Source organism: Sebastes umbrosus, chromosome 16, assembly GCF_015220745.1.
Source record: "Sebastes umbrosus isolate fSebUmb1 chromosome 16, fSebUmb1.pri, whole genome shotgun sequence".
NCBI classification, from domain to species: Eukaryota; Metazoa; Chordata; class Actinopteri; order Perciformes; family Sebastidae; genus Sebastes; species Sebastes umbrosus.
This window is the reverse complement of record NC_051284.1, coordinates 29,341,934-29,365,013: the sequence shown is the minus strand read 5'-3', so window position 1 is coordinate 29,365,013 and position 23,080 is coordinate 29,341,934. Positions and strand designations below refer to the sequence as shown.

Sequence of the window (23,080 nt, the reverse complement as noted above, 5' to 3'; positions counted from 1 at the left end):
GAGATAAGAAAAGTATAATTAAGTAGTCTTGCCTCATACAGAAAGGTATACTTGGCTTGTAAGTATATAACTATTAAACTAACAGTATACCTATTCACTTGTAGTATAGTTCAGAGTATAGTTGCAGTACAAAATACAACTTAGATGTAAACTAGTTGTGTACTCAAAGCTGACTGTTCTTACACTTAAAGTATCCTTTTATAACTAAAAAGCCAATTTAGTCCCAATAAGTATTGAATTAGTAAACTTACAAGTATACTACATTGATATTAGTATACTTACTACAGAAAGTATACATCATGAAATAAACTTGAAGTATAGTACTTTTTCATAAGGGAAAGCGTCCAGAGTAAAGCAAAATAAGAAGGATAGAGGAAATACGGGCAGAAGGCTGCAGGGTCTCTGCAGAAACAGACAACACACTTTTAGTGGTACATAAATTATGATTGAGAGGGATCATCCTGCTGCTGCTGCTGCGCCTGCTGCTGCTGCAGAAGCTGCTGCGCCTGCTGCTGCTGCGCCTCCTGCTGCTGCTGCTGCTGCCGCGCCTGCTGCTGCTGCGCCTCCTGCTGCTGCAGATGTGCCTGCTGCTGCTGCTGCTGCCGCTGCGCCTCCTGCTGCTGCAGATACTCCTGCTGCTGCTGCTGCTGCTGCTGCTGCGCCTGCTGCAGAAGCTTCCGCGCCTGCTGCTGCTGCTGCAGAAGCTGCTGCGCCTGCTGCTGCTGCGCCTCCTGCTGCTGCAGATGTGCCTGCTGCCGCTGCTGCTGCCGCTGCGCCTCCTGCTGCTGCAGATACTCCTGCTGCTGCTGCTGCTGCAGATGCGCCTGCTGCATCAGCTGCGACGGCTGCAGCTGCTCATGCACATGCAGCTGCTGCTGTTGTCTCAGCTGCTGCTTGTGTGGCTGCAGGACCAATCCGGTATCCACTGCTGGCTGACCAGCAGAAGTCCCTGATGGCTGATGCTTCAACAAAATTTCCGTCCCACTTCCAACATTCGTCTCCTGGATCACCTCGTCTCTTTTCCTGTTAGAAACACAGGACATTATTTAAAATACATACAGTGGGTATTAAGATTTAAGCTGCAAGTGTGGGTGGGCAGTATGGATAAACATGTCTATCATGCCATATCTAATTTTATATCACGATTATATACAGTATGTTGTGAATTTGTCAGTTTTATGGAAACTAATTTGAAAAATACTAGATAAAGATAGATGGAATAACAGAAAGAAAGATAGATAAAATAACAAGTAGGGACAATGTACTAATGTCACAATTTCCTATAAATAAATAGTCCTGAGTCCCATAATAGCTACAACAAACAACGGGCCTCATGCAAGAACATCTTCATATTCTTATCTTAACTTTCTCATACTTCTTTTTGTACCGTCGTACAAGTGTGTCACGTCAGATTCAGCAAACGCTCCTAACTTCAGATAACCGTGTATGTTTATGTGCTGTCAGTCATTTCTTTGAACAGCTGTTTTTGCCCTGAAATCTAAGTCAACTGAGACCAAAACAACTAATTATTCAACTAATCCACTAAGAGGGGCAGTTCTACTCATTTGAATAGAAAAGGGACAATTTTGTGCCAAATGTCAGAATATTACCTAATTTAAATATGTGTAATTATCACAGGAGCACCGAGACGCTGTTGGCTAAGCAGCACAGTTACGGGTGTATTTCACCCTCTTTGAGAGTTTCTTTTTGTCTTATTTGTGGGACTGATTGAGTTTCTGACAAGAGAGAAAGACCACCAGGGTGGGAGATTAGATTATTAAACATCCACTGCTGAATACACAGAAACTACCAAGTAGGAATCAGAGAAGTTAAGTAAAAGTAGATTCTGTTCCCACTCAATGATTTCTACAATCTTTTTAAAGTACTTCCCACTTTAACTCCGTCATGTGGGATCATTCTAGGACAATATGAGTATTATAAGGATGTAAAGGCCCAAACATTCACAGCTGTTCTGGTCTACAAGAAAAGGAAGATGATTTTACTGACTTTAGTGTCTGTCAGCGACAGAAAAGATGAATGTAACCATGCTGGAAGGTAGGGAATGGGCGATATATCGAATATAGTCGATGTATCGCGGCTTGTCCCACGCGGTGTATGAAATGACTATATCGCGAACATCGACTACAAATTGTCATGTAATGTTTTTAAGCCACCCCGCGGCATGAGACTCGCTTTGGCATTTCCTTCTCTCCCTCCGGCTCCCTCTCAGACACACATACGTCACAGACTACGCCTCCATCCAGACCTCTCTCCTGGGCGAGTGTGTGACGTATTCGGCCAGCGTGTTTTTGTATTTGGAGGGAAGCAGTGGAGAGAGATAGAGCCCGGAGCCCAGAGAAAGTGGAAGAACTGAAGCGGCAAAGCGAGTACGGTAGCGAGAACACGACCAAAGTAACCAGAACCAGCCCAGAAGCAAATGACTCTGGCTTCCTCGCTTTCCAAAGCAATCCCAGATGACAAAAGAGTGTAAAATGCAAAGAAATCACGGCCGCTGTAAACAACTACATCACAACGCCGGTTAGCGTAGTTGAAAAGCCCGAAAAGACTCATTAAGACACTTGATCCAAAATATGAACTGCCTGGTCGCAACTTTTTTGCGGAGAAAGCTCTACCCGAGTTCTACATTTCAGTGAGAGAAACGTTGGCCAACCAGCTAACAGAGGTGACCCACCTCTCCACAACTACCGATCTGAACGTCCAGCTAACAGAGCTGACCCACCTCTCCACAACTACCGATCTGAACGTCCAGCTAACAGAGCTGACCCACCTCTCCACATCTACCGATCTGAACGTCCAGCTAACAGAGCTGACCCACCTCTCCACATCTACCGATCTGAACGTCCAGCTAACAGAGCTGACCCACCTCTCCACATCTACCGATCTGAACGTCCAGCTAACAGAGCTGACCCACCTCTCCACATCTACCGATCTGAACGTCCAGCTAACAGAGCTGACCCACCTCTCCACATCTACCGATCTGAACGTCCAGCTAACAGAGCTGACCCACCTCTCCACAACTACCGATCTGAACGTCCAGCTAACAGAGCTGACCCACCTCTCCACATCTACCGATCTGAACGTCCAGCTAACAGAGCTGACCCACCTCTCCACATCTACCGATCTGAACGTCCAGCTAACAGAACCAAAGCTGTCAGCCTGAATAAGTGGACCAGACTGGAGGTTTTGGCCACAGGCTGCACCTCGCGTTTGGTGAGTCTTTCTACACTGCTGGGAAAATAATCATTTTTATTATCAGCAATGTTATAACAGCTTACTGGTAAACATAACAAGAAGTTACTTTACACTTTTTACACGCCATTAAAAACAGTGTGTGTGTGTGTTTGTGTGTGTTATGTATTTATCAAAATATATAAAGCATGTATTGCCAGATAACTATTTGGTTAAAGTGAATACTGTTGAATAATGTTTTGTTAAATTTAACTTGTCATTTCCCCCTTTTTGCATGCAAGATTAAAATAGTTCCAACAGAAATCACTAATGAATATAATCAACAAGGTTTTAATGCAGACATAAACTGCAGGGACTATAAGAATCATCATATTGGTGTGATTGTATGCATCAAAGTGTTAAATCGAGCATTTATGAAGTGCTTAGCTTTATCGCGATATTGCCTTAATATATCACGACATTTTAGGGTAATATCACAATATTATTTTTACGCCATATCGCCCAGCTCTACTGGAAAGGTTTTAATGATGTTCACAGCTTCATCAGGATATATTCAGAAAGTGTGTGAAAGAATGTTTATGAGGTTAACAGATTAGACTCACGGATCGTCTGGAGGCTGGACCGAACGCGGGCCATCTGCGTCTGGGTCCATGGATGGATCTTTCTTTTACTTCATCAGTATGAAAATAAACATTAAGTGTGGAATAAAGAAAAAGATGTAATGATTATTGTGTTAAACAAACATCATAATCTAAACTCTGTATGACGTCATGCCACACAGAAATAAAACAACTGAACCTTAGTTGCAACTCTAATGTTGCTAGAACTCAGTGTTCACCTGGTAGCTGCATCTGCATGCTGATGTTTCACCTTATCAGGAAAAGACTCATAACCAAAAAAAAGTATGTACATGTGCACAGGTGTGTCCTCAACTCAAATATGTAAGCAGGTAAAAAAAAGATATAATGATAAACGATAATTTAAACCTATATATATATATATATATATATATATCAGTATCAGAGAAGTTCAGTAAAAGTTGACTCTGTAAAGTAGCCGTTACCCCACTCCTCACTTTAACATGCATTATTATTATTATTAGATTATTATAAGGGTAATTATACATTAGGACTGAGACAAGTTATCAATGACTAATCACATTGATCTGACAGTACAGTTACATCAAGTCAACTTCAATATCTGCAGGTTTCAGATCCTCTAACTGAAGAACTTGCTGCATGTGACAACATGTTCATCTCTCAGTACTTTCATTATCTTATAGTCTTAAAGTGGAGAAATGGAGTTTCTGCTTTTTCTCACTCAGTGAAACGACTAAATAGTAGATTGATTGTTTGCTTTGTTTCTCAGACTACCGATATAAAGACGAAGAAAACAGCAACACGTCACATTTGACTCCTAATAAAATAATCAGATGCAGGTTCTACTCCATATTACCGACGCTGAATGGATGTTGATCATAGTGTTGAATTAAAACCAAACAACAGAAATGAGACTTGTTCATCTGGTTTATTAGACTATTTTAAAACACTGGGCCTACATAAAGCGCTGCACTGTCACCCTTATTAATAACAAACAGATAAAAACCCTTTTCTGACCAGTTTTCTGTTTGTTTTTGTTGTTGTTCGGAATTAAATGTAATAATTGAATAAACGGATGTTACACAGACTCTGGAGATAAGATTAATAAAGTAATAAAGTAGTTACAATACCTTTAAGATAACGGGAAATAAACTTCGTAACACTGACTGAAGAGGAAACACAGAAGTGAAACTAAACTTCTGCTTGATCCCATCCCCCCACCTGCTCTCTGTCTCCCCCCAGAGTCTAAAGACATACAGGTTAGGTTAATTATTAATAGATACATACAAAATAAAAATAAATTAATATATATATATATAATAAATAAATTTATATAAATAAATATATGTATTTATACAAATATATATATATTTTTATATATATATATATATATATATATATATACATATACAAATAAATGATAAATAAATAAATATTTATATACATAAATATATATATGCATACTTACCAAAAAGGTAAATTAAAAGAGAAAAATATAATATGAATTGGTTTTAATATTAATAATATTGATAAAAAGTTATAAAATAGAGACACAGTTTTGAAGTCCTAATACAATCTATGTAGTGCATCAAACTATATTTAAATACAATAAACAAAAGTTTTGTTTTAGTGAATTTACATTTATGTGCCATTTAGTACACAATTAACATCACTTTGTTACCAGATATTTAAGACATGTGGTCTAGTAACAGTGTGATAGAAACTCTTATGTTTCTGTTATTATTCATATGATCATAGTAAAAACACACTTTACCTACAAGTAGGTAAAGCTTATTAGAGCTGGAACGACTTCTACTACATTTATAATCTCTTTTGGAGTTTTAGCAGTTTTAATAAAATGTCTGTATTTTATATCCAATAAGCTTTTCTGTTGTTCCAGATAAAGCACTAACGGTTTGATGAATTTTACACCTGAATCATATATTCTTATAGCAGTTCCTCTTCATTCTGTTCTTCTGTTAAAGGATGAATCCACTTTTCCAAAAGACACGATCGACACCACAAATGTATAAACACTTGATTTTATTCTCAACAGAATAATCCAACGAAGGGTGCAGAAGCGTTTTCAGCGTGATAAATGAAGCTCTGGGATAAAAAAGGACTGTAATCAGGGCGGGCTTTAAAGTGCAGGTGATTTATAACAGAAACTCTTCATTAACGTATAACTGAGGACAGTCTGAGAGCTGCACAGAGAGAGTATCACAGTATGACCACTCCTCAGATTCATTCATTTAACTGATAAACAACTACAGATATTGGTGTTTAAAGCTGCACTGGGCAAATGTGCTTCAAATGGAAGTAAAAAATGTCATTATTATATTGAATTAAACTGCAGAAATCCATTGTTAGCTTGTGTATTTTTGATAAAAAGGGACAAAATTACAAGTTTTAAATGAACATAACTCTGATTTAGATGTTTAGACGTCACCTGAAGGGATTAAGCATTTTATTACTGCTGGATAAACAGCTCAGTAGGCAGCCAATAACAAAAATGGAGGATTAGAGAAGGACATTATTTTAATTACAGAGGCTAATATGATCATTTGTGTTCCTAACTGTGCAGCCATCACATGCGTCTTCATCACAAACAGCTCTATAATGGAAGAACTTAACTGGACAACCTTGTGAGTGTACAGATAACATCAACACGTGTCTTTTTACACACAAAAAAACTCACATAAAACCTTCCTTCATGTCTGTTCTGAAAGAAAAAAAAAAAAAAGCCTCGAACCAAACGACAACTTGTGATTTTAATTCTTAGGTGAGCAGCGTATAAAAATAAACTTTATGTTACAAAGTGGAGGTGGTGACTGTTGGGGCGTCAATGACACGGAAAGGCCAACAAACCCGATTCTGTTCTCCGTTAAAACACTTTTAAAAGGTGTTTTCTTTGAGCTTCGCGAAAAACAGGGAAGACAAACCGAATTCCAGCGAGATTTAAAAAAGAAAAGAAAAGAATATTATCATGAAGCTGATGATACTTGGTAATCGTAGCTAAATACAGCACATAGTGTTCGCAACTGAAATGCAACAGTGCATTTAAAATGTCAACGTTTACTCGGGTGTTCTGACGGATTTAGATATTACACTTCATAATAACATTATAAATGATAAATTAATAGTTAATTAAAATTAGTTTACTGTTAACAAACAACAAAATTATAATTAATGTTTGCTAATTATTAATAATGCTCTAATTTTTGTTATTTTAACAGTTTATTGTTGCACACAACTTTTATATACTACATATATAAGTATTAGTTAATGATTAAGATTTGTAAACCTTAAATAAATTGTTTGTAAAACATCTATAAATATATATTTGTAACACTTTGTTAAAGGTTAATTAATTCATTTGTAAATGTCTATAAATATTATTTGGATGGTTACTATAAAGATGATTATAATATCTTGTTAAATGGTTAATAAATACTTTATAAAGCATCTATTAATATTATTTAGATCGATAATTAATACTTTGTTAATGGTTAATAATTAGTTTCTGGTCCTTCTATTTATGTAATGTTTATAGATGTTTTACAAACAATTTCTAAAATGTTTACAAATAATATCTTAATCATTAACAAATACTTAATATAGTATATAAAATGTAATAATATGTGCAATTATAAACTGTTAATAGTGTACTATTGTAATCAGAATATAATTGTTATCGTCTCCCATCAGCTATGATACAATATATAATTTATAAACTAATTATTCCATATTACACATAAATTATAGCATTACTAATAATTAGAAAACATTATTCATTATTATTTCATAGTTTGTTATCAATAAAATAACTATTAACTAAGTTTAATTAACTATTAATTTATAAATGATGGTTATTATAAAGTGTTTAAAAAAAAGATTTTTTGTGTCACAACATTTAGTTCTTACAACACAGAATTCACAAATTCACTTCATGCTTCAGCTAAAGTATATTTTAAACATTATAAACGTGTTAAAAAAAGACACATCTTAATTTTGTTATTATCAAAATTCCCAACATTTTTCTTTCAACTTAAAACAGTTTAAAATCTTAAAGAGCGTCACATACTGTACTTGCATCGGGGAATAATTAGACTTAAAGGTTCATTCTGCTCTTTCAGACAGCCCCAGTTTGTTCCCCTCATGTATCATCATTATTTCACCGTACAGAGCCGCTTCACGTTTCACTAGTTGAATACTTTTAATGTGAAGCAGAGGCAATGTTATGTTAACATCAGTAATTTAATAATAAGGGATAATAAAAAGGGATAATCGATTAGTTGTCAACTATTTTGATAATGGTTTGAGGAATTTAATAATAATAAAAAATAAGTCAAAATTCTCTGATTCCAGCTTCTAAAATGTGAATATTTTCTGGTTTCTTTGCTCCTCTATGACAGTAAACTGAATATATTTGAGTTTTAGACAAAACAAGACGTTTGAGGACGTCATCTTGGGCTACAAAAAAATAATTTTTAACCATTTTCTGACATTTTATGGACCAAACAACTAATCGATTAATCGAGAAAACAATCAACAGATTAATCGTCAATGAAAACAATCGTTAGTTGCAGCCCTGATGCAAAACGCTATGAGTCAAATGTAAGGGATGATAATGTACAGCGAGACGGTCATTGTTGTGAAATAAACAACTGCAACAAGCTGTACATTATCCTGCTTATTACACGGCTATTTACTTAAGAAATCAATAATTTGACACAAAAACGGTCCTCAGAGCTGCGCCCATAGCAACGGTCTGTTATACATAGCAACGGTCTGTTATACATAGCAACTGTCTGTTATAAAGAAATAACAGACCGTAGAACGCCGTGATTGACCGATCAGAATGGAATATTCACAACAAAGTAAGAAGTAATGATAATACACAAGATGCACAAACCAGGGCCAACTTTCAGAAATCTTTTGAACACAGTAAATGAATATCAGGACGATTAAATCTTTTCTTGCAGTGGATAAAATTCTCTCAACACTTCCACCACCTCAGTCTAAACTAAGTTTCTCTTTATGATAGGTCCTCGGAAGCACAACCAACTACCAAACCACCACCTCAACTAGAACCGAACAGCATTTGATTGATGGAAGGTGGTGACTTCACTTCCTGTTTGTAGCTCTGGACGACGATGACAACAATAAGGGAAAATAAAAAAAGAGAAAAACAGAAAGGTTTGTTTACAAATGTTACAAAAACTGTAGTCATACTTCAGCTTTAAAAAGGATGTTAAGTACGTACGCACCTCGTGTTAAAGTAGGAATAGTTAACAAAATAGCTCATACAAAACTTCAATACATGAAACTACATTTAAAGCATTTATTAATGTCGGTGTATGTGTTTATTCTTCACTGGAATCAGTGAATCGTTTCCTCAGACGCTGAGGCCTAAAGATTGAAATCTGTAAATATTTGAAGCAGAGAGAGAGGAGTATTTAACGTTATAATTTACAGAGAAGAAACAGAAACGTGTCACCTGAACATGTCTCTTGTTTAACTGTTCTTTGCATTTCAGGAAGTATTCAGTGATGAAAGTTTCCTCAACCTGCTCCTTCTTGCATCTGCTTCAGTTAGAGAATCCTACATTTCCCAGAATGCCTTTCACTCCTGCTCATAATACGCCCTTTCTGGTCTATTTCCTGGTAAACTCTGGGCCCTGAAATGCAGCGTACGTCACATGTAGCTGCTTTTCTATCTGCGTTAAAGGGTTTTAACGGCGGATTCTACCCTACTTGGTGCTGTATAGCTGACCGTTTAAAAAATAAAATAAAAAAGACATCCCTACAGGGATCCGTAAAGAGTCTCGTCACTTCTACCAGGAAATAAAATCCCAGATGACACAAAACAAAAACATAAAACTGCGGCATATAAAATTATTGAAACAACTGTGCCTCTATTTGAAGTTTTACTGCATCTCTGAAGTTATGAAAAACGGTTTATGAAAGGTGTAATAATGTCACATTTCACGGGTGTTATAATGTGAAAGTTGTACTGCAAGTATCAAAGTATAACGTGATTAACTAAAAACAATAAATCAGAGAAAGTAAACAGGAATTAAAAGCCTCCCAAAATCAACAGATAACTGACTAATGTTGGGAAGCTTCTTCTCAGTTTGTTCCATATTTATGTAGAAACATTAACGCTGCATGCCCTGCCATTTATGTCTTAAATCAAAGAGGATTAAAGAACTCTGAAAGATGTCAAACGCAAAAAGAAAATAAGAGGAAAAATTAGCCTATTTGTGGTAAACATGATGTACAAAGTACTGGTTATAATAGAGGTAATAAAGTATTTTTGTTGTTTTATATATATAAACATTTCTTGCAGAAATCACCATGATAAGAACTGGTATCGAGAACCGATGAGGAATCAGACGGATAAGCAGAATCAGAACTGGCGTTAATAAAAATTCCAAACGATACCAAACCCCCGGTGAGACCGGGTACAAAAACACTTGGGTGTGTGCTGCCTGGAGGTTCAGTCTGCCGGCTGCCTGCACGTCACTGGTCCCGGGCTTCGTACAGCAGTTTGGCCGCCTGCGAGGAAAGACAGCGTTTTTTAGGCATCTAAAATGTGTTTAGCTGCTGCCCCCGTCCACAGCAGTACACTGCTTTGCTCCCGTGCTGGTACTCCGGTCTGCTTCTCCAAACTGGGGGCGTGCAGACCGTCATCTACCCCAAACTATCCCTTTAAATAAGCTATAAAACATACATGTGCCTGCAGGGACAGTATGAGCTCTAGTGTCCTGTTGATCGTACCTTATGCATCGCAGCCAACCATAACGAGGCCACCTTCTTGTCGTCTGCTGCCTCCATGCGGAGCTGCTCGGCGTCCTGGGAGCCCATCGGCTTGTAGTGGAGCAGCATGCCGCTGGCCCGCGACGTCCCTCCTGCACACAACCCACACAAACACACCTTCAGTTAGACATGAACTAAAAAAACAAGACTGATGGATTAAACTGAATAAGCCTATTTGTCAAAGAACATTTTTTTTTTTTGTCTCCCAAAACTATCAGACATTTTAAATGTTAAACTTCGCCTCGCTGACACTTTTAAGAGGTTTGACACTTTCTAAATACTGGAAAAAAACCTGCTCTGAGAATAAAATATTTTTTGTCTCTCTACTGGCTCATTCAAAATAACAAACCAAAACTAAAAATGTCAAGATATCCCTTCATAAGGAGCTTCCTCCCCATGAGATCAGCCTCGACAATATCAATAACAAACCCTTCAACACGATTAATGCGTGCACAAACATACAGATGCAACAACAAAGAGATGTCAGGGGAATAAAAATGAATTGAAGGATTAGAAATCAATGAGAGACAGAAAAAACATTATTTTTCAAAATAAAATCATGCACCAAAGAATGATGAGAGTAAATTAGAAGGTACGGACGTGACTGAAAAAAGACGCATGCTGCATGCAGGAGGCAAGAGGAGTTATTGGCCAAACCATGCACTATGAGCATAATATATTGACATTTATTGAAGCATAAAGCAGAACAGCATCTTTGGTTTCATTTTCAGACATGCACACAAGATGAAAACCCAAAAGAAACCAGAAAAAAGGAAGGATGGAGTGACGACGGTGAGCGACTCAACACCACCAGAGTGAACACCAACGCTAACCTTCAGAGATATACTGACTGTCCAGCAGACTGGTGTAAGTGTGAATGTCATTCTCTGAGCCCAGAAGAAGAAGAAGAAGAAGAAGATGAAGAAGAGGAGGAGCAGAGGAGAAAGAGTTTGTTTGTGTTAGTTTGGGGAAAAAAAACAGGTTTAAGTGTTAATCAAGAAATCTCTCAGCTGGTTAGTGGATCCCAATCCCGAAGAATTCCCAATAATTTATACAATAGAAAAGATGCAATAAACTGTATTTGTCTTTATCGTAGCAAATCTAACAGCTGTACGAAACAGTCACAGATATGCACTGAAATTCTGATCTTAACACGTGTGATTTGTTTGTCTCACCTCCTGGACTCGACCCGTCTGTCAAAATCTGCATGCTGGAGATCCGAGACAACTCCACCTCGAAGTGACTTTCACCGTCCAGGAACAGATACCTGATGTTTGGATTATTAAAAAAGAAAATATAAGACAAATGTGATTCAAAACAAATCAAACCAATAACGACGCGGTGAATCTGATTGGTTGGGATCTTTCAGTATCTCACAATCCAATTTTGATTCTTGGGATCACGATTCAATTCAAAATAGATTCTCGATTCAGTACATGAGGGGTACTAGTTTCAGGATCTGCTTCAGTCTAGGGAGGTCACGAAAACCGAGTCAAGGCCAAAATTCTGAAAACGTGACGGTACTCATTTTCCTACGGTACTGTATTAAACACGGGAGGTTCCATTGATTACATACGCACTATTTCAGACTTGATTGAATTGATTTGACTGTTTCTGTTGTATTTATCATGATATCTTATTAACTGTCTGCTTATTGTCTTTTTTAACTGTATGTTAAGCACTTTGTAACTTCTTTTGAAAGGCACTTTATAAATAAAAGGTATTATTATTATCATTGATTTTCATTATGATGCGTTCATCATGCGGCTCTATTCAGTAAAAATGAATATTAAGCAAAGGTAAATTCTAACATTATCAAGTAAATGTAATCTTCAATCAGTTGATTGCAGGAGATGTTTTCACAGTCTTATAAAATAGATGATAGAGAGGGAATTATGACCTTTTTTACTTCCTAACAAAAACCAGTGTGCAGAGTTTCCACCAGAAAAGTTGTTAGAACCGGTGGCCGAGTGACGGCACCTGTTATTAACTGACAACCTAAACTGTACACACACTGCACGGCCATGTTCACACCTACAGTATAACGTTACTGTTCATTTTATACTCAACATCCGTCACACACATACGCTCTCTCCTTTTCTCAATCGCTTACGTTAATGCTGACGTTACGGGCCGCCTGGCTGGCAGAAGCCCGTCTCGTCTCGTCACCCCATAAAACACATGAACTTTCTAGTAAACAAACACAACGTACGACCACCTCTTCTGTCTCTCTGTCTCTCGACTGCACACACCGACATCAGTTAACGTTAAGCACACAACCTACGCACTGAGTTATTCCTTAAAGGAATTCACTACCTGTTTATAACATATTTTAGTTTAAAAAACATCTTAAAAATACATAAATCCCCGATCAGGCCCGACAGGGAGTCAACTTAGGCCCAGCAGACACTGGCGGAAACCCTGAGTATGCAAATGGTAATAATGTAGAGTGTAAGTTGAAGTACATGGGATTTACTTTTGTTTTTTATTGTGGTATCGAATTGATGTTGACAATTGTGGAATTTCACTGGTATTGGTATCGACTACTAAATTTCTGGTATTGTGACATCCCTACTCCAGTATGCTGTGAGCTAATAAGACGTAGATTATAAAGTTTTTATATTTGAAAAAGTTGAAAATCAACTGATTGCAATAATGTAAACACACAAAGGCAAAAGGTTTAACATTTATTCATGCTAAACTTGCACAAATAAAAACTTTCTACTAAGTTTTTTCTCAATTCTCAGCGACTTCAAGTTATAACAAAAAATTTAAATTATGCATGTTACATAAATAAAATAAAAATGAAACCAATCAGCACAATTTTAATTATGGCGAGTGGAGGTTAAGGCTGGGGCGATTCGTCGATTTACGTAAGGTGCGTCGACGCATCGGATGACGTAATGAAAATGCACTGCGCCCGGTCCAAGCATGGATTCTGATTCCCCAGAGAGCAAGAAGTGTCAAAAAAACATCTCCCACGTTCATCTAAAGTATGGGAATACTTCAAACAGAGACCCAACAATGTGGTGCTCTGTAAGTTGTGCAGGATGGAGATGGCGTACTACAGCAGTACAGGTGCAATGCACCATCACCTGACAAGAAGGCATCCCGGAGCGCTGCGTGAAGAAGACAGCAGCAAGACACCGCTGTAAGTCCTGTTGACTTTTTCCCCACCGGGTATGATCTATTCAGATTGCAAAAGCGCGGGCGGGTTTCTGTTAGCAGTAGTCAATTAAAGTCGTTTCTAAATGTTTCTTCATCACCACCATGTTAAAAGTATTGTAACGTAACGTAACGTTACACCATGCGCAGTTTTATTATTTTCTGTTTACTTTAACGGCGGTGTGTGAGTGATAAAATGGCTTAAAGTAGCGTTACATATTGATCTACAGTCTGTGACTGTTAGTCTGTAAGTAGTTTCAATTATTTATCTTGGTCCACACTGATGCAAAAGTACATTTGCAAGTCTTTATCTTACTGTATATTATTACAGTGATTGAATAAATCCATGTCTAAACCATTTTAAGTTTTAAGTTAAGTACTTATAATAAAGTACTTTATTATAGTAAAAATACTGATGAGGCTTATTATTATTATTATTATTAGCCTAATGCACACAACATAACAGTGCTGTGGAAATTAGACCTGTTCTAAAATGTGCCACTATTATCATTATTCTAATGCTTTCTGTGTCTCTTTTTCAGGATGAGACAAAGCAGAGTGGAGAACTTCTTCCACAAAAACAACATTGCACTTTATTCCTTTTACATGAATTTACAATACAAGATCTTATTTTTATTTTATTTTGGAGAAATTATTATTATGTTGGACTGAAAATAGATTACCAGTAAAGACAGGGATATTTTTCGTTGTTAAATAATGCCATAAGAATATTCTTGTTTTATGTATATGTTTATAAGAGAAAGTATTGAAATAATAATGAGTCAAGTTTTTGATATTTATTTACTTATTTATAAAAAAAATATTTCGAATAATTGATGAATTAGTCGTTAGATTAATCGTTAAAAAAATGAATGGTTAGGTGCAGCCCTAGTGGAGGTGTGGATTTTAAAAAGCTCACCTGTGGTTGTTGGAGAGGCGACACATCATGGTTTCAGACTTCTCCGACGTTCCCAAAGTGACGACGAAGCTGCCGCCTGGAAACACAACAACAACAACAACAACAACAACAACAACAACAGGTGGTGAACAGAAAAGAAATGACAGGAACATTCAACTCTGAAAGTCTGCTAGTGAATGTAAAAACACGTTTTCCTAACAAATAATCATCACTAGTATTCGGCCATAATAATGCAGCCACATCTTCCAAACAAAAAGGTTGAAAATATCAGTTCTTTTGTAACGAATGATTCCCAGAAAAGACCGACCAGACAACTGAAATTTAATGGAAAAGCTTTTATATAAATATGGCTGCATGTCTGGTCTGGTTTCGTTCATCTTATCTTTATCTCAGAAAGAAAAAAATATAAATTATTGATTAATCGTTTAAGTCAATAGTCAAGAAACAAAATGTTAAATATTCTCTGGTTCCAGCTTCTCCCATGTGAGGATTTGTTTATATTATATCATTATAAACTGAATATCGTTGAGTTTTTGCAATATGAAGACGTCACCTTGTCCTCTCGCTTTCTCTATTTTCTGATATTCTATTTTATAAACTAAATGATTGATCAAAAACATCCTCAACAGATCAGTCGATAATCACAACTGTTAGTTGTTGCCCTTGTATTGTTCATGTTCTTTGATCCAATAGTTCCTGATTTAAATCCATACATTTTTCCATTTTTAGATGGTAGTTTATTAAAGCAAACTATTGTAAAACTGCTTGTGTTTTGTTTGGCTTCTTTTGTTTAATGAAAATCAGTTTCTTCCAGGCTGTTTAATATTATTCATTAGATCATTACTACTAGCTGCTTGGACTTAAAGTAATACTTCATTAGGCTTTTGAATAATTAAACAATACTGTTGTCTTCTAAAGTTATCAGATATAAACCCCAAAACTCTGATCTAGCTACAGTTCAGGATTCAGATAAAGCTTTTTAACATCACTGGAACTGTCACGGAGAGACTTATTGCTTTGTATCGTCATCTTTTGTGACCTTTTGTCCTGTTTTCTGCTGATCTATTGATAACTCCATCATCATGCTGCAGGCTTTACAGCATCACATGCAGCCGGTCGTCGTCGTCCTGCAGCTCCGGGCTGCTGATGGATTTTTCATTAAGAGCTGCTGCTGCTGTGTATTTATAGCTACACACTGACCCACACTCAACGACAACACAATGGATTATTATATTATTATTATTATGATGAGGGCTCTGCTGGATTATTTCAGAGATGATTTTTATAGTATTTCTGCTTCCTGTGTAGAGCGACAGGTTGACGGTTAACTGGATATTTTTAGGGTTTAACCACAGACTGAAGAAGAGGACGTAGTCATCGTAACGTCACCCATTGGTTTGTAGACTGCGGTTTTGAAGCCTTGAATTCGGCATTTTGGCCGTGGCCTTCTTGGTTTTTTGCAACCACATGACTGAACGCTGAATAAGACATTTTTAGGCGACACAGGGAAATTCTAATAAACAATTTTCTGAACATTTTTAGACAAAACAATTAATTTACTTATTGAGAAAATAAACTGCAGATTATTTGATGATGAAAATAGTTATTATTTGCAACCCTGTTTAAATTGGTTAAATAAAAAGCATCTAGAGTCATCCTTAAAGGGAGGAAAAAATTCTTAAAAATTAGCACAAATCTCAAAGTACTCTGGAATAATCTTTGTTTTTAGCAGAGAGATGAGATCAGGAGGACAGTTTGACTTCTAATGAGGTTTGAAAAAAAGGAAAAAGGAAAAATACAAATTGGGAAACAATAACCACGTAACCATGCAAACCATATCAAATCCCTATATTCTACTTTACAAACTCAGACTGAAGGTGTTGCACAGTTTAAAGACTATAATAATGTAGGTTGAACTTCTCACCTCCCAGAAGCACTTTGAGCTGCTTGTCGTAGAACTCCATCTCTTTCTGTGAGGCGAGGCTGCACTCGGCACACTGCCGCACCGGATCGACGAAACACATGCGGGGCAACGCCACCTTCTTACTGCAGCACTTATCACAGAAACACCGACCGCACCGCCGACAGTGATGCTGCAGGAAAACAGGAGAGTTACAGGCACTTTTAAGTTTCAAGTTTATTCATCACATACACAATTATACAAGTATAATGAGCAGTGAAACGCTTATGCACCTATCCGGCTGTACACAAGATAAAGGAAGACAGTGCAACCAACATAAACCAATAAACATAAATAATAAACCAACATAAATAATAAACCATCATAACATTACCAATAACCAATAAACATTACCAATACATTTACTGGCGCTGTGACGCAACTGCTTCACTAAAGTAGCAGATAAGATATTAAAAACTGAAACTAACAACCTAACCTTTCTGAAAAACTGAAACTAAACTAAAACTAGCAAACACTCTGAAAACTAACTAAAACTACTAAACACACTCTGAAAACTAACTAAAACTAAACTAAAACTAGCAAACTCACTCTGAAAACTAACTAAAACTAAACTAAAACTAGCAAACTCACTCTGAAAACTAACTAAAACTAAACTAAAACTAGCAAACTCACTCTGAAAACTAACTAAAACTAAACTAAAACTAGCAAACTCACTCTGAAAACTAACTAAAACTACTACACACTCCAAAAACCAACTATAACTAAACTAAAACTAGCAAACACACTCCAAAAACCAACTATAACTAAACTAAAACTAGCAAACTCACTCTGAAAACTAACTAAAACTAAACTAAAATGAAAACGAAAAGTCAAAAATAAAATAAAAACTAATTGAAAAATCCAAACTATCATAACCGTGGTCCAAAATAATGTGAATCATAAGAAACACATGTACATGTAGTGGTTCATGAAGTGAGTAATAAGTAACCCATCTGTCATTTATACTTCTTATTTTAGGTATAATTTAAAATACACAAAGTGATAAAAGGTGGGAGGTGAGTGTTTAAAATACCAGCCAAAGTATTTTCTAGTGAATATGTAAAGACGTTAGGAACGAGCAGAGATCTACAGTGTTATTACGTCACCACGGAGCTCTCAGTGTGTCTACGTGCCAAAATAAATGAACAGAAGCCGCCGGGGGAAATAAATCATCTCGTGTTTCACAGACAAAATAAAAGCCTCTAATTCTTCTTTTCTACTTGCATGTGTGCGTCTGTTTTATTGTTTCAGAGTGAGATAAAAGTTGTGATTTTGTTGTCACGGTCGAGTTTGCAGAAAACAAAACCGACCTTTCTTCTGATGAAGTCGAACTTGGTGTCACACTGCATACATCTGGGGCACTGGAAGAGCGAGGAAAGAGGAAAAACAGGATGTTACACAACATGCTGAGCTGGGCGGATTCAAGTTCAACGGCAGCTCGCCTGAGAGACACTTTATCATACGTGTTCCTTTAGCTTCTCTACCATTGCGTCATCAACAAAACAAAACAGACATGGTGGTATTGTAGCTGTAAGATTGTTGATGTCTTTAAATTAATCTCAAACTAATCGTTTCAGTTGTGTATGTTTTCACTTACAGTTAACACATACTGTTTTATTACTAGTGTGGGTTATCTGACACTTCTTTATTTCAGGTTTTACTGAAAGAGGAGTCTGTTTTGATGCATTTTTTACAGACTGAAAGACAAATATCCCGCAAATATAACTGAACTGAAATATACACAATCTCTCACTTTTAGATCAGAAATATAAGGAGGGTATGATGTAGGAAAAAGTGCTTTACGGCCTTTTTAGGCATGTTTTAAACAGTAATAATCTGAATACAGGATTTTAACTTGCAATAGAGTATTTTTTCCATGTTTGTATTGCTACTTTTACTTCAGTAAAACACTTGAATACTTCTTCTAACACGGTATAACCCATTATATAGCACAGAGGACTAAAAAACAACAACAAATATTCACATTTGGAGGTCAAAACTAGTTCATTTTTGGCACTTTTTGAGTCTGTTTTGATTTGTTTTCGACGTGCTGCAAGGTATGCAGGAGAATAAAAACTTCAGCATACACAAACCATCACTTTAATATCAGAACTATAAGGAGGGTATGGTGGAGAAAAAAGTGCATCACAGCCTTTTTAAGTATGTCTGAAACTGTTTTACCTAAATCATATTCTTAATGCAGGACTTTTAATTGCAATTATGTGTTTTTCCATGTTGGTTTTGCTACTTTAACTTCAGTAAAAGGACTTGAATACTTCTTATAACACAGTATAACCTAAGAGGGCTAAAAAGCGACAACAAATATTCACAGTTGAGAGGATAAAACCAGTTCATTTTGGGCACTTTAAGTCTGTTTTGATGCATTTTTGACATGCCAAATATCCCATGCAGGACAATAAAAACTTAACTGAACTTAAATATACACATTCCCTCACTTTTAGCTCAGAAATACAAGGAGGGTATGACGTAGACAAATGTGCTTTGCAGCCTTTTTAGTCTTATCTGAGACTATTTTACTTAAGTAATATTTTGAATACAGGACTTTTACTTGCAATAGAGTGTTTTCTATGTTGGTATTGCTACTTTTACTTCAATAAAAGGCCATGAATACTTCTTCTAACACAGTATAACCTAAGAGGACTAAAATAAAACTACAAATATTCAAATTTCAGAAGTCAAAACCAGCTCATTTTTGACACTTTAAGTCTGTTTTGACTTGTTTTTGACATGCTGAAAGCCAAATTCAGGGGAGTATGGTGGAGAAAAAGTGCTTTACAGCCTTTTTTAGGCATATTAAAACTATTTTATTTAAATAATATTCTGAATACAGGACTATTATTTGCAGTAGAGTGTTTTTCCATGTTGGTATGGCTACTTTAACTTCAATAAAAGGCCATGAATACTTGTTCAAACACAGTATAACCCATTATTATTATCATGCCTGTTGCTCTAATACAGTTTGCATTTTAATCTGGAGCACATAAACCAGCAGCAGAGAAATGATTAACTTTGCTGGCTGTAGTTCAGTGTCAGGCTGGTCAAAGTGCTTCTGTGAGCAGACACAGTTGGTGTTTGAGTTTGTGTTGGTGTTGGTGTTGGTGTTGGTGTTGGAGTTGGTGTTGGAGTTGGTGTTGGTGTTGGTGTTTGTGTTGGTGTTGGTGTTGGTGTTGGTGTTGGTGTTTGAGTTGGTGTTGGTGTTTGAGTTGGTGTTGGTGTTGGTGTTGGTGTTTGTGTTGGTGTTGGTGTTGGTGTTGGTGTTTGAGTTGGTGTTTGAGTTGGTGTTGGTGTTTGTGTTGGTGTTGGTGTTGGTGTTTGAGTTGGTGTTGGTGTTTGAGTTGGTGTTTGAGTTGGTGTTGGTGTTTGAGTTGGTGTTGGTGTTGGTGTTGGTGTTGGTGTTGGTGTTTGAGTTGGTGTTTGAGTTGGTGTTGGTGTTTGTGTTGGTGTTGGTGTTGGTGTTGGTGTTTGAGTTGGTGTTGGTGTTTGAGTTGGTGTTTGAGTTGGTGTTGGTGTTTGTGTTGGTGTTGGTGTTGGTGTTGGTGTTTGAGTTGGTGTTGGTGTTGGTGTTGGTGTTTGAGTTGGTGTTGGTGTTGGTGTTGGTGTTTGTGTTGGTGTTGGTGTTTGTGTTGGTGTTGGTGTTGGTGTTGGTGTTTGTGTTGGTGTTTGTGTTGGTGTTTGAGTTGGTGTTGGTGGTGGTGTTTGTGTTTGTGTTGGTGTTGGTGTTTGTGTTGGTGTTTGTGTTGGTGTTTGTGTTGGTGTTTGTGTTGGTGTTTGAGTTGGTGTTGGTGTTGGTGTTGGTGTTTGAGTTGGTGTTGGTGTTGGTGTTGGTGTTTGTGTTGGTGTTTGAGTTGGTGTTTGTGTTGGTGTTTGAGTTGGTGTTGGTGTTGGTGTTGGTGTTTGAGTTGGTGTTGGTGTTGGTGTTGGTGTTTGTGTTGGTGTTGGTGTTGGTGAGCCTCCTCCTGTAGTTTTACTGCTCTGACACACACAGAGAGCTGCTAGCAGAGCAGCTAGCTGAGCTAACTGGATGAAGCTGTCAGCTGTCAGCTAACAAGCAAAACAAACAGCTGTTCTGTCACTTTAACCATCTCCGGTGGAGATATAACATCATAACTGCGTCTGACAGCTGGTTTTAACTGTTAACCAGCTGGTTATCTGATGAACTATGTGTGTGAGCTGCCAGGCCACAGTTAGACACAGTTAGCAGGGAGGAAACAGGAAGTTCAGAGGATACACCTCCAAAATAAAAGCCCTTTATCACAACACCTTCATGAGCAGTCACATGCAGCCAGCGGTGGAAAGTAAATAAGTACATTTACTACTGTCTAATTTCAGTATCAATATAAGTTCATTAGTTAAGAGACAAAAAGCACAAAAAAATGAAGGTGTGAAATGGATAAAAAAAAACTTAAAGATAAACCAAGACAATTATTTGCAGATTAATCGGATAATAATAATAATAATAATAATAATAATAATTTGTTGAAGCCCTACTTTACATATTAATCCTGTCTGATTGTACCGACCCTGTGAATTGAAGACATTTTTAACTATTATTATCATCGCCTTTAACAATCTAAATTTATTACTGTTATTTTATACCGCATGTTTTATATATATATTTTTATTTATAATGTATATATTGTTTAAAATGTATATATTTATTTAAAATGTATATATTGGTATTTATAATGTATATATTGCTTAAAATGTATATATTTTTATTTATGTCTATATTGTTTAAAATGTATATATTTTTATTTAAAATGTATATATATATATATATATATATATTTGTATTTATAATGTATATATTTTTTATTTATGTCTAAAATTGTTTAAAATGTATATATTTTATTTAAAATGTATATATTTTTATTTATGTATATATATTTTTTAATGTATATATATTTTTATTTTTATACATTTATTTTGAAAATCTCCACCGGAATAGCCCTGGTGAGCATGCCAGCTTGTCTCCTGTCTCCGCCTCGCCTCACCTCTTTATCCGGGACCCACTGCGGCTCGTCCAGGCTGAAGGGGCTGTTGAAGGCTCCGTTCTCCGGAACCATCCGCAGCCCGCTGGAGCTCCGGACGAGCTTCTTCCCATCAGGCACCGCGGACATCTTGCTGCTGCTGCTCAGCTGCTGCTGCTGCTGCTGCTGCTGCTACTACTGCTGCTGCTGCTGCTGCTCCTCTCGGTCTCTCTGTACAGTAGCGGCTCTTCTAGTGATGGTGTGGTCAAGAACGAGTCGGTTCAAAAAGCCGACTCTTTTAAGTAAACGATAAGAGCCGACTCCCGTCCGAGCGCCGTTTTTTTTTTTTTTTTTTTTTTTTTTAATTAATTCAAGGAAGAATGATAGGATGATCTTCTCCCCGGCACGGGCACTACATGCACTGACTGGGACTGAGAGTAGGTTCCAATCCACGTACTTCCTGAAGTCCACTTCAATGTAGTGCACTTTGTGCACTCTGTACTTACTTGAGTAGTGCGTGAATTTCAGCGGGGTAGGGTTGTCTCAAATCGAATACTCTGCAGCGCACTGACTGGAAATGACGATTGCAACATTTCACCGCGACTCACTACCCACCAAAATATCTGCCTGCTTTGTTGAAGAAAAAATTGAAAGCAGAGTGGAAATTATGTTTCCAACGTCGTCGCCTACGCTTACGATGTGTCCTCCTGTTGGCTGACACATTTGAATAGTGGTCGTGGTCCCGCCCCTTCTGCTACTTAGCCAAGATGGCGACAGTCGAGTATGAAAAGTGTCCAGTGTTCCACACTCAACGATTTGACCGTTTTGAGTACAACATCCGGGTAGTTTGAGTGCACTGCTTTTTGCCGTACTTCCCAGTGTGAACACACTCTGCACTCTGCACATGCACTCAAAATAGTAAGTGTAAGTACAGAAGTACGCGGATTGGAACACACTCTGAATGTTGTGTTAATGACGTCCGTGCGACCAATCAGGTGATGACAGACAAGGATCATACCATCAAGCAGGGAAGGGCGGCGCGCTGACGGTCCACAGGTACAGAGCAGGAGGGAGAGGAGGAGAGAAAGAGAGAGAGAGGAGTGCGGTGCGCGAATAGCAGACAAGATTAGTGACAGTCGGAAACGAAGCAGCATGTAAAATTATGGTATTCTGGAAATTATAAGGTTTAGTATAATTATATTGAATAATTTAATTGATATATCTGCACACATACTAATCATAGGTCAAAACAGTTAAAGCTAAATTTGGCTGAATTATAAAAGGCAGAAGTGATGTAAAATGAAGAGCCGTTTGGGAGCCGAAAGAGCCGGCTCTTCTTAGTGAGCTGAGCCAAATGATCTGGATCACTAAAAAGAGCCGGAATTCCCATCACTACTCCTGTCTGGACACGCCCC

General features: G+C 37.2%; 2 protein-coding genes across 3 annotated transcripts in view; both read right to left on the bottom strand.

The window, feature by feature from the left end:
* The window catches only part of LOC119474775 (nucleolar and coiled-body phosphoprotein 1-like), a 111,290-nt gene extending 107,423 nt beyond the window's left edge, over positions 1-3,867 (bottom strand). The window contains exon 1 of the mRNA XM_037747056.1: positions 3,813-3,867. Within this exon, the coding sequence (XP_037602984.1) occupies positions 3,813-3,862 (50 nt within the window). The 5' untranslated portion in view covers positions 3,863-3,867. The remainder of the gene's footprint in view (positions 1-3,812) is intronic.
* A 5,272-nt stretch (positions 3,868-9,139) lies between these two features.
* zfyve21 (zinc finger, FYVE domain containing 21) lies at positions 9,140-22,303 on the bottom strand. Of its 2 annotated transcripts, XM_037747070.1 has the most exons (8): positions 21,690-22,303; positions 17,985-18,035; positions 16,639-16,807; positions 14,715-14,790; positions 11,806-11,897; positions 11,464-11,517; positions 10,592-10,722; positions 9,140-10,369 (listed from the first exon to the last, which is right to left on the bottom strand). In XM_037747070.1, the coding sequence occupies exons 1-8, from the start codon at positions 21,813-21,815 to the stop codon at positions 10,334-10,336; spliced, it is 735 nt and encodes a 244-aa protein (XP_037602998.1). In that variant the 5' UTR covers positions 21,816-22,303; the 3' UTR covers positions 9,140-10,333. The 2 variants fall into 2 exon arrangements, with proteins under 2 accessions (XP_037602998.1, XP_037602999.1); XM_037747071.1 differs by lacking the exon at positions 11,464-11,517 and having other exon boundaries at positions 21,690-22,296.
* Positions 22,304-23,080: the final 777 nt, after the last annotated feature.

Bases quoted from the DNA above. Each gene is read 5' to 3' on its own strand.
- zfyve21 (XM_037747070.1), bottom strand. From the start codon at position 21,815: ATGTCCGCGGTGCCTGATGGGAAGAAGCTCGTCCGGAGCTCCAGCGGG. The intron at 18,036-21,689 runs GTGAGGCGAGGC...TCGCTCTTCCAG, and splicing joins AGTGGGTCCCGGATAAAGAG to TGCCCCAGATGTATGCAGTG. The intron at 11,518-11,805 runs GTGAGACAAACA...TTCTGGGCTCAG, and splicing joins AGACGGGTCGAGTCCAGGAG to AGAATGACATTCACACTTAC.